Source organism: Arachis hypogaea, chromosome 15 (genome assembly GCF_003086295.3).
Source record: "Arachis hypogaea cultivar Tifrunner chromosome 15, arahy.Tifrunner.gnm2.J5K5, whole genome shotgun sequence".
NCBI classification, from domain to species: Eukaryota; Viridiplantae; Streptophyta; class Magnoliopsida; order Fabales; family Fabaceae; genus Arachis; species Arachis hypogaea.
This window is the reverse complement of record NC_092050.1, coordinates 17,087,732-17,100,104: the sequence shown is the minus strand read 5'-3', so window position 1 is coordinate 17,100,104 and position 12,373 is coordinate 17,087,732. Positions and strand designations below refer to the sequence as shown.

Sequence of the window (12,373 nt, the reverse complement as noted above, 5' to 3'; positions counted from 1 at the left end):
GTGACCCACTGACCCCTATCTCTCTCTAGTCAGCACTTCAAATAGATCACTATCAATTATAACTCAGTTACTTCATACGTTCCATGGATAGCACCGCCGAAGCAAAATCCAAAAAAATCGAACGCCGCTACGATACTTTGGGAAAGAAGAGAAAGCGATCTATCAGGTTCGCCTCTTCCGAGGTAGCTGTCCTTCCTTCCATGGAAGATTCATCGTCCTCATCCTCTTCCCCCACTAATAACGCGCCAAAGCAGAACTGCACCGCTGTCGCATCCGCTTCCTATGGTTTAATATCTGTCATCGGCCGACGGAGAGTCATGGAGGACGCCGTTAGAGTGGTCCCCGGTTTCGTGCCGGTGGAAGACGAATCCGGAGGTTACGATTTCTTTGCAGTCTACGACGGTCACGGTGGAAGCATGGTGGCGAATACTTGCCGCGAGAAGCTGCACATGTTGTTGGCGGAGGAAATGAAGGAGGCAAAGGCAGCAGGGCCTTTGGATTGGCATCAAGTGATGTGCTCGTGCTTCATGAAGATGGACCAAGAGATTGTAGGTGACGAGGGCAACGATGACATGTCGGGTGGGAACACGATGGGTTCTACCGCAACGGTGGTCGTTGTTGGAAAGGAGGAGATTGTGGTTGGCAACTGCGGAGACTCTAGGGCGGTGCTGTGTCGCGGTGGCGAGGCCTTGCCGCTTTCACGTGATCATAAGGTGATGCACATGCATGATTAATGCTTTTTGAATACTTACGTAAACATATCTTCGTATAAAAATAATAATTAAAAATAGTTAAATGAATGAATAATATGAAATTGTGTTTGTGTGTTTGGATTATGGTCAGCCTGATCGTGAGGATGAGAAAGAGAGAATAGAAGCAGCAGGTGGAAGAGTGATCGATTGGAATGGTAATCGTGTTTTAGGTGTTCTTGCTACATCAAGATCCATAGGGGACCACTACATGAAGCCATTTGTGATAGCTCAACCAGAGATACAGGTGTCCCGCCGAACAGATTCCGATGAGTTTGTGGTGGTGGCAAGTGATGGGCTGTGGGATGTGGTGTCTAACAGCTTTGCATGCCAACTTGTGAGAAATTACCTTAGTGGCAAGACCGACATGACCACATCCGCGGAGGCAGCTGCCACTTTGCTAGCCGAGCTTGCCATGGCTCGTGGTAGCAAAGACAACATCACTGTCATTGTGATCCAGCTCATTAACGCTGCTTCTCCTTCAACTCCTTCAACTTCAACATAAGCTCAGCTCATCCATAACCGTATGATAGGACTCTTTTAATAAGCAGTGAGAAGGCTCATAATTTAGTGTGTGTTGTTGTGATATTTGCTACCTAGATTATTTCTTTTGTTAGATTAATGTTAATGGTAATTAATTATAGTAGAAGTACATAAAGAGTACATAAAGTATTATGTACTCTTTATGTATTTTTAATATAATTAATTATTATTAATATTAAACTAATAAAAAAAATAATTTAAGTAACAATTTTCTCATAAACTCTATGGAACCTTTAATTTTCCTTTTTTAGTCGTGTGTATGTGTTTGTGTGCGCCTCTTGTTTACTCAACCGTATGTCTATGTAGTATGTCTATGTAGTTCAAATAAATGTTGCGTTAATGTATGGGAGATAATAAAAAATGAGTCAAAATAATTTAAATTTGTCTTATTTAGTATTTTATTAATTATATAATAATTAATAAATATTGAATAAAATAAATTTTGACTTTTTTTTTTGTCTCTTTAACATTATCGTAAAAATTAATATTAATGTAACTGTGTTGTTTTAATTATAAAATAATGAGTATATTTATAAATTGTAGAATAAATTATTAAAATAGTATTGAAAGATTATAATACTAAAAAAATAACTTTAAAGATACAAAAACAAAAAAAAATTTAAAAAATTAATAGATTTAATAAAATTATTAAATATTAAATATGTTAATGGTAAATGCTCAAGTAATAAAAAAAAACTTAAGATAGCAAATTTTGCTATGTTAATAATTATTTGATATTATTAATTAAAATAATATTAAACATGTTGAAAATTAAAAAAATTGTAATTTCAGATAGATTTTCGGTTTATCTTCTTTAATTTTTCTTTCCTTCAACTTCTTCTCTCTTTTCTCCAAATTTCTAAATAAGAAAGAAAAAGTTTACATTTTTTGTCTTTAAATTTATTTTTTCACTTAAATATACTCCATTTCATCCGCTACTAAATAACCACCTCATAGACTTTCACGACGACCTCCACCGCAAATCTCTCTTGCTTTACTACCTACACAGTCTCTTTTGCTTTCTCTTTCTCATATTCAGCATAATGAACACAAAATCCACAAGACCACGATATATAAAACATACGTTTTTTAATTCTAGAATCATACCAATATATACATACACAACAGTACTAAAATTTAAATTTAGATCCATTCACACACCCTTTTTGAGACACATTCACACGAATAAAAGAGAAAACAGAGAAAAAATAAAGGGAGGAAAGAATAAAAAAAACCAAAGAGAGGAGAAGGAGGCCAAAGACATTAACAAAAAATGTTGAAAAGTGTCGGAATTACAGACCAAATTGTTAAAACTATCCCATGATAATATTATTATTGTCAGATAATTTTTGATGGTATAAATGTTACTAATAAAGCTTTTCAAATTTTCAGTCTAAAACTCTATCATAGAAAAGTAAGTCTAGTATTTTTTTTACTAAAGATATTATTATACTTTATATAATGAATAGGAAATACACGATCCAAAGTGGGACAAAAATTAAGAGATGGAGTTCTTTCATAAAACATAGAGCCATGGACTATTTAAAAAAAAAAGAAAATAACTTAGAGGAAAACACAAAGTCATTTAATAAAGATAAGGGAAGTAACGGTAGACATTCTAATTGGGCCAAAGTTCTTGCTGCAATCTCATTGCTAGATTAAAGGTTGAAGGTCTCCTAAGGCACTGTCTTCGTTTCTTCGAAGATCTCTCTATTTCTTGATTTCCATAAACTCCAGAATAGCACACAAAGTCAGTTTTTGGTCACCTTCTCTTCCGATTCCATTTGAAATCATCATCTGTTTCCACCACTCTTCAAAGGACTTCATAGATTGGTTCAATGATGTCGATGCTAATGTAGACAAACCCCAAACCTCCTTTGCAGCATTGCAACATACGAGACAGTGACAAATGGTCTCTTCTTCTACACCATATCTTGGACAAACCGGTAAAGCTGTTGAAAATCGTTGATGTAGTAGTTTAAGAACACGAAGTTTTTCATGGATAGACCTCCATAAAAATAGTTGAATTGCTGGATTTTGCATTGCCTACGGAAGTTGCTCTATTGGGGCATGAGAGAAAGCATATGCAATTTGATATCCAGAGACCACATCGTATTGCGCATTTCTATTCTTGGCCCAAGCGATCTTGTCAATTCCATCCCATTCAAAGGAACGGCACAAATTCGAGCAGCTATGTCAGAAGAAAAAATTTCGTTCATCAACTCCAGATTCCAACTCCTATCATTTCTCAATATATCTTTAACTCTGTAAATTGTTGTTGCTGGATTATTGGTAGGATTAATATAAAAAAGGATATTGGGTAGCTAAGGATCTTGCCAAATACGTATTGATTTACCAGTTCCTATGCTCCATCTAAGTCCTTTCTCTACTACCTTCCTTCCTTCTAGTAAGCTCTACCAGCCCCAAGAAGAATTTATACCTTTTTCTGCTGTCAATGGCAATGTATACCGAAAATACTTAGCCTTTAAAATGCGAGCCAATAAGAAATTAGGATTAGTATTTATCTGCCAAAACTGTTTACCTAACAGTGCCAAATTCTGAGTCTTCATGTCCTTGAGGTCAAAATCATCTTCTCTCTTTTGTCTAGTCATTTTGTCCCAGTTGATCTATGCCATCTTCTTCTATGTTTCTTGTTGCCCCCACCAGAACTGCATAAACATCCTATGTATTTCATCCAGAAGCATTTCTGGGAGTTTGAAACATGGTAAGGTATACACAATAATTACTTTCGCCACTGCCTTAATAAGCACATATCTTCCACCTGTTGACAATAAGTTTTCTCTTCCAATATTGTAATTTCTTTTTAACTTTATCTTTAATAGTTCCAAAAATAGTCTTTTTGGATCGTTGATCGATGGATGGGAGACCCAGATACTTATCTTGCATCTCTATGTGCGGAATACCCAGCCTGTCAGCTAGTTATAATCGTAAAGAGAATACAGTGTTTTAACTGAAAAAAATCGCAGATTTGCTGAGATTGACTTTTTGTCCACTTATTCTTTCATACATTTCTAGGAGTCCTAATATAGCATTGCATGATTCTAGAGATGCCTTACTAAATAAAATAGAGTAGTCTGCAAAGAGAAGATGGTTAATAGCTGGACACCTTCTGTGAATTCCGATGCCTTGATGAATAATCCTGTTTTGCTCATCCTTGTGTAGCAAGAAGGAGAGTCCTTCTGCGCAAAAAAAAAAAAAAATAGATAGGGTGATAAAGGGTCTCCTTGGCGGATACCCCTTGTTAGTTTAAAATAACCAAAAGGTTAACCTTCCATAAGAATCGAGTAAGAAACAGTTGTGACCAACTCTCGAATCCAAAAAATTCATCTATCATCAAAACCCATCTTCGTCATAATAAACAATAGGAAACTCCATTCAACTCGATCATAGGCTTTACTCATATCTAATTTAATTGCCGTTTCATTCTCCAAACCACTCCTTTTAGTTTTTAGGTAATGCATGCATTCATGAACTATTAGTATATTATCAGAAATAAGCCTGCTCTTTAAAAATGCACTTTGATTCACACTCACTACATTATTCATGAACAAATGTAGTTTATGCACCAATATTTTATAAATAACCTTATAAAAAACTGATGAAAGACTAATAGGTCTGACCTGTGTCATATCTCTGGCATCTGAAATCTTAGGGATTAGGCAAATCTGAGAGTGGTTAAAATTTTTCAGGATTCTTCCCCCACCAAAAAACTGCAAACTACCTTAAAAACATCTCTGCCTACAATATTCCAAAAGAATTGAAAGAACTTCGCCGTGAATCCATCGCTCTCCAGGGCGTTCTGGGCACAAACACTGAATGTTGCTCTCTTAGTTTCTTCAAAAGTAACCGATCTCAGCAACCTTCGATTCATGTGAGTTGTAACCGAAGGATTGAATTCCTTAAAATTCATACTCGGATTAGCGCTTTCTGCCAAGAAAAAAAGCTGTTTAAAATAGTCTTTAGCTACCTTGGCAATGTTTTCTCGAGTAGTGGCTAGAGTACCATCCGCTCCAACTAGTCTCCAGATGTTATTCTTCCGGTTTTTAGTTTGGAACTTTAGGTGAAAGAATTTTGTATTACGATCCCCATTTTTCAGCCAATTGCATCTTGACTTCTCTCTCCAGTAACTTTTATCTGCTTTATAAGCTTCTTCCAATCAATTTTCCAATGCGTTTATTTCAGGACCTGCATGGGTACCCTCGACTCTCTGCTCTTCTAATTTGAAAGTTAGCTCCTTGATTTCTTTTTTGAAATTTGGCTTATGTTGCTGCTGCCAAATTATCAATTTGTGTCTGCATAATTTGAGTTTTTGGGCCAATATAAACATATGTGATCCCTAAATTTTCATCCCCCAAACCTCCAAACTCAGCTGTCTAACCTCATCCTTCTCACACCATCGTTCCTGAAATTTAAATTGCTTTTTGCTTTTCCATGTGGGTGGGTCAGAATCTAGCAAATGAGGAGAATGATGAGATCCATTCTCAGATAGTCTTCTCACCACAACTTACCCGTATTGTTTCCTCCACTGCATATCGACTATCACACGATCCAACCTCTCTCTAATCAGTTCCTAAAAAGTAAGTGTAGTTTAAAATATAAATAATTTAACATGTTTATTTAGAGATAGAAAACTAACCTCAATTCTGCAAGAACAACATACGTATATGAATAGCATGAACAATTAACACTACACAACTTTCAAAAAGTCAGCCAAAAAAAAGCTTTCAAAAAAAATCTAAAACAAAAAGTTAGTAAAAGCTAAAACTTAATATATAAAATTAATAATCAAAACTAATAAAATTTTTAAAAATAAATTGTAAACGGAGATAATTAACTACTTAACCTAAACAAAAAATCCTAATTAACCGTAAATTAACTTATTTTGTCTAAATTCAACCCTAAATTAACATAACTTCAACCTTAAACTAAATTCAACCTTATTTAATAAAATTCTAAATTAACAAAAAAAATTAAAAACCCTGATTTATGTAATTAATTAACTTAATTTAAATTTTATCTAATCTAACCTATATTTTTAATTTCTAATTAGACTAAAATAATCTAACAAACAACATAATGTAACCATATCACACATTTCATAAAAGAGAATTCAATAAAAAATAATAAAGTTTTAATAAAATCCTAAATTAATAAAAAATAAAATAAAAACTATTTTATCTACATAATTACGGCCTTAATTTACAAATTTAGAATGCCTAATCTTATTTAGTTCTTAATTAGACTAAAATAATATAACAAGCAACACAATCACACATTTCATAAAAAAAAATTGGACGAAAAATTTAATAAAATCCTAAATTAATATAAAAATTAAAAAAAAAAACATAATTTATCTAATTAATTAACTTAATTTAAAATTTACCTAATCTAACCTTCATTTAAAATTCTAACCATACATGTCATAAAAAATAAAATAAAGTTATAATAACACTGTAAATTAGAAACAAATTTTGTAAAAATTAAAGTTTAATGAAAATCTAGTAACAGATGCATTTTATTTTGAAAAAGTATATGGAACCAACTTTAAATTAACTAAAAAATTTATTGTGCTAATAAATTCATTTTCTGGTCATTATTTACCACACATAAACCGTGGTGACCCACAAGGTTTTATGTGCAAACAAGTTTCTTCATAAATCGTGGTGACTCTCCACGGTTTATGCACGCCATCTCTCTTTAGTAAACCGTGGTGACCTACCACGGTTTACACTCTATATCTTTTGGCCATAATCCGTTGGGACCTGCCACAGTTTATGCACGTTTTGAAACCGTGGTGGGTTGCCACGGATTACATAGAAATGGCTTTTTGCACATGCAGGTAACAAGAACCAATTTTGCACATTTGGGTAAATATTTTCTCTATTCTATTTATTTAAGTAACTTGGTATCTTCTTGTGGCTAAAATTTTTATATATGAATAATTTTAATGTGAAATACAAAAATATTTGATCATTTTGGTGTTCTACACGGTTGTGGTAGTAACACAAAACGTCGTTGACGTTTTGCGATAAAAAAAATTTTTTAATCATGAAAGAACAAAACGTCGCTGACGTTTTGTAATAAAAAATATTATTTTAATTGAAGAAACACAAAACGTCACTGACGTTTTGTAAATGGCCATAGTTGTGCTCAACACATAGTTTGGTTCATGATGAAGGATTTCACTTCTAGTAATACAATATTAAAAAGAAAAAGTTCTCTTCTTGTTCCTAATATTGTTGATTTATTTTTTATTGTTACCGCGTTGGAGTTTTTTGTCGGTCAATCCGACTGTAATGTTGGTACCTTTAAATTCTTTATTCGCACCAAAATTTACTATCAGATTTTGGGACGAGCGACCGAATCCAACGATAATGTTTTGGCAGGACAAAATATTACCGAAATCCCACATAAAATTTGGCAGTAAATTTGCCATAAATGCTCCACGCAAAATTCGACGATAATCAACAAATTTTTTGTAATGAGAGAGCAGGACAACAGAAAGTGCAATGTTGTGGGAGACGGAGTAGAAGAAGAAAAATAGAGAGAGAGGACTGAATAGTGAGGTAGGAGGAGAAAGACGTCGACGTCGACACTGATTATCCTTTTCTTTTTCTGTTCCTCGAGACTACTGATATTGCCCGAGCGGGTTCCTCATCTCTGCTACTTTCACCAATTTGATCGCATGAAGGAGATAAAGGCAATGGTTTTAATAATTTGATTTGGGATTTTTTTATTTTTAAAATAATTAAAAATATGATTTCATTTTCATATAAAATAATAAAAGATGACATATAATTATGGACTTCAGTATAGTTTGTCAAGTCATCTACTTTGTTAGTTATCTCAGCATTTTTTGTTGATGAAAATGAGAGTGATTGATGTTTGGTTATTTTGGTCAAATTTTTAAATTATTCAGAGATTTTTTTTTTGTGGATAACATTTTTAAAAGATTTTTTTGTCAATATAATTTTTTAGGTACCAATTAGTAGTTAACTTCAAATTATAATAATGTTGGCAAACTTCAAATTAGTAGTTCGTTCCGATTCTCTTCACTGTATTGTACTGTACTGCGATCCTTCATCTTATTTGATACACTACAAAAATATCTAGCCTGCTGCTCTGAAAAAGAAAAGAGAAGAATGGATGAGTAGCAAGAAATTGAATATAATATTAATTATAGTATTATTTTGATGAGGGAAACATGCACTAATCTAAATTTTTCAGTGAAAATAATAAAATAGAAGTGCTTTGTCTACCATTTTTCAGGATAGGATTCTTTGCGTTGTAGTAACCACCTAGCCTAAGCTACTGGATTCACTTCCATTCCTCTGACTTCTTCATTCAAAGAACAGAATGGTCTTAACTTAGTCATGTCCACCGTACTACCTACTCGACAACGCACCATTATTATTATCACTTCCATGACCATCCTCTTGACTCTTGAGACTCCTTTAGCTTTTATTTGGATATAGAAAAAAAAATAAAAAAATAAAAAATAAAAAAATGTAGAATTATTTATGTATTATTTAGATAAAAAAGATAAATAAAAAAATTAAATAAAAAAAATCATAATAATATAAAATTATTTTAATATTTTTATTTATTTATATTTTATTGTATTTTATAATTATTTAAAATATTATAATTTTATATAGTTGATTTAAATTATTTATCTAATATATATATATAATGTTTAAATATAAATCTTTATTAAAATTATTAAAACTAAATTTATATTAATAATTATTAATAATAATATAACTATGAATAATATTGTAAATACACAAAAAATAATTATTTTTTCTTTGTTTTCTTATTTGTAATAGATGAAAACTTTTTTTGGTGAGATTCACAAAAAAATTTTTTTTCATTTTCTTTGACATTCAAACAAAAAAAATAAAATTTTTATTTATTTTCCTTTCATTCTTTTTCCTTCTTTTTATTTTTTCTTAAACTAAATATAGTGTTAATTCTTTTTTTTATAGCATCTTCTACTCCATGAGTCAAAGACTAATTTGTGGGAAGGTGGACGAGCAAGTTAACTCCTCAACCATTGGTTCTTCAAACTCTCGTCTTGTTGAAACAGGACCAAAATCCAAAAATTGTTATTTTTATTATTTTTTCTTTTAATATTATTGTTGTTGCTGCTGTTGCATTAAGGGGACATGTGATGTGATCAACCCATCCCGCATTATTGATTATTGTACTAATCCCCTAAAATCTTGGGCTTCCCAAAAGCATACAAATGTTAGGCCCAACTTGTAGCCCTATTATTTTTGGACTTGACCACGTAATCTAAGTCCACACCCACCCAAACATTTACTCTAACCCATACCCATACCCATACCCATACCCGTACCCGCTAATCAACTTCATCTTCTTCCTACCCTCTAACGATGTAACCCATTTCCTCTAAAACTTCACCTACTATCTACTATCTTCTATAACCACCATAAACTGAGCTTGGTTGCTAGTGATACCCGTCCAGTGCTACTTTAATTTCGCACTTAAAATATGAAGTTTAAAGGGCTACATGTTGAAAACATATAATCCTTTAAATTTTATATTTTAATATGTAAACCGACCTAATTCCTTAGTCTTAAAGATTCGTATGGAAAGTTTTAAAATTATTTTTTTAATTTTTTATTTATAAAAAATAATAGTACTAATATCTGATGTAATTTTTAAAATTAAATTATAATTTTTTTAAAAATTATTTATGTATTTATAAAAAATTAAAAAAAATAATTTTTTTTATAATAAAAAAATCTTTTACTATTTTTTTAAAATAAATATTTTTAAAATTAAAAAATAAAATATAAAATATAAATTATTTTTAATATAAATATTTATTATTTAAATTATTTTTTTGAAAAAAAATTAATTAAATTATTTACTTAAATTGAGTCTAAATAAATTACATGGCGGTTTCTTATCTCTTAAATGTAAAAAATGTTCGGGTATCGGTATTTGTATTGAAAAAAAAAACGTATTAATATTGATTCAAACGTAAAAGAAACAAAAAATATTGATCGCCCAATATTCTTATAAAGATATTTATTTTATTGTCTATTTTATTGGATCTACTATTTTCGATAATTTGAAAGTTTCGAAAAATATTTGTACTTTCAAGGAAATTTGATGTGTCCCAACATTTTAAGTTAAACAATAGATAATTTTTCATAGAATTTCGTTGAAGTTAACAGTATAACAATTTTGTATTAAAATGAAATAATACAAAATTAATTAATACTGGAAGAAATTTGGTGTAAGAAAATCACTGAACAACCCACGTGATGTCGGCGTTGGACCTATGTAGGGAATACATGGAGATTAATTTCTTCAAGCTTCAGAAGTCAGCTTAAACCTCGCTGTAACCAAAAATAAAGTCAGCTTTCCCCTGTTTGAGGGTGTAATGAGATCACAACAAGTATTAATAAGTTAAATAAAACCCCTTAATCTTCACCGCAGAAAACATAGAATTTTTATATGACATCACCATCAAAAGCCAGCAGAATGAGGTGGTTGTTATATCTCTAAATCAGCAAAGTGCCAAATAAATTGCATTTCATTTCATTTCCTAAGAAGAATTAAAATGGGCGACACAGATATAGACACTGTGGACTCAGTCATCGATCGAATAGGTTTAATAATAATTTAAGAATTTAGATTTTTTAAATTTTAAAATTTTATTGTAAAGAATAAAATATGATTTTTTATTTTTAAATAATTTTTTTATATTTTTTTTAAATTTTATTTATAAAATAAATAATAAAAAATCACATTTTATTTTCTAAAATAAAATTTAAAATTTAAAAAATCTAAATCTATAATTTAAGAGTGAACAAAAAGATTCAATCCGCCCAACTCGCAATTCGATCCTTGTTTGATTCGAATTTTACTTATAATATTCGATTTGTTCGGTTATTGGATATTATCTAATTTAATTTCTAAAAATATATAGGTATAGATATTGTGAATATTAATATCACATTTACAAATTTAATTTGATAGATTTGATTAAAATTTAAAATATAAAAAAATTATTTATTAAGTTGTTTTATTTTTCTTTTTTTATTGATTCTCTTAGCATATTACTATTATATTATTTAAAAGATAATATATAAATAATATTTTTAAAGTAAAATATACATGTCGAAAAAATAGTATATTCATGAAAGCAAAGTTAAAAATAATTTTTTATTTTTTCATTTTAAAATGCCTCTTATTTACATATATAATTTAATTTGATCTAATCTATATTGTCGAATTATATTTAGAGATAAGAAAATTTAATTTAATATTTTTATTTTTTAAAAGAAAATTTAAACTTGTAATCTTTTAGGTGAATATAGAGAAATTATATCATTTAAATTATAATTTATTGGCGATATTTTTTTATTACAGATCAAATAAAAAATTTAATCAAATTCAATCCAGTCTGATCCGTAGACATTTTAGGTTTACATATTAGATATATATCAAAATTAATTATAAAAATTATTTATTAGTATAAAATATATATTAAAATAAAAAATATATATTAAAAATAAATTAAATAATATATATATATATATATATATACGATAATTAATTTTAGTATACAAATAATGATTTTATTAGACTTATTATCATGGTAAAATTTATAGTAACTACAATTATACAAGTATTGTTAAAATAAAATATTTTAATAATATTTTTATATTAAAAAGCATTATTGTTAATAAAAAATTATTTTATTTTTAGTAATATTTTTAAAAGTCAATTTTATAGTGTTTTATTTTGGTAATTAATTTTTGTTTAATTTATTTTTTTTATAAATTTTAAATATTTAACATTTTTTAATTTTTATATTTTTAAATTAAAAATAATTATTTAATTTTTTTAGTAATTTAACAATAACTTTTAAACACTAAAATAAATACTATTTTTAAATATCATAATGGTGTAATATAGACCCGATGCACCTATTATTATTCGCTCTACTTCTGTTTGTCTCGAGAATATGTAAAATTTCAAACCGACCTCATCCGAATTCAGAAACTTATCATCATAAG

The 12,373-nt window shown here is 29.6% G+C and overlaps 1 protein-coding gene across 1 annotated transcript; it reads left to right on the top strand.

Annotated features, from left to right (window-relative positions):
* On the top strand, positions 1–1,783 carry LOC112749719 (protein phosphatase 2C 51). The gene is made up of 2 exons (XM_025798078.3): positions 1–713; positions 844–1,783. Exons 1-2 carry the CDS (start codon positions 84–86, stop codon positions 1,252–1,254), a joined length of 1,041 nt encoding a protein of 346 aa, XP_025653863.1. The 5' UTR covers positions 1–83; the 3' UTR covers positions 1,255–1,783.
* The last annotated feature ends 10,590 nt before the right edge of the window (positions 1,784–12,373 follow it).

Bases quoted from the DNA above. Each gene is read 5' to 3' on its own strand.
- LOC112749719 (XM_025798078.3), top strand. From the start codon at position 84: ATGGATAGCACCGCCGAAGCAAAATCCAAAAAAATCGAACGCCGCTAC. The intron at 714-843 runs GTGATGCACATG...GATTATGGTCAG, and splicing joins CGCTTTCACGTGATCATAAG to CCTGATCGTGAGGATGAGAA.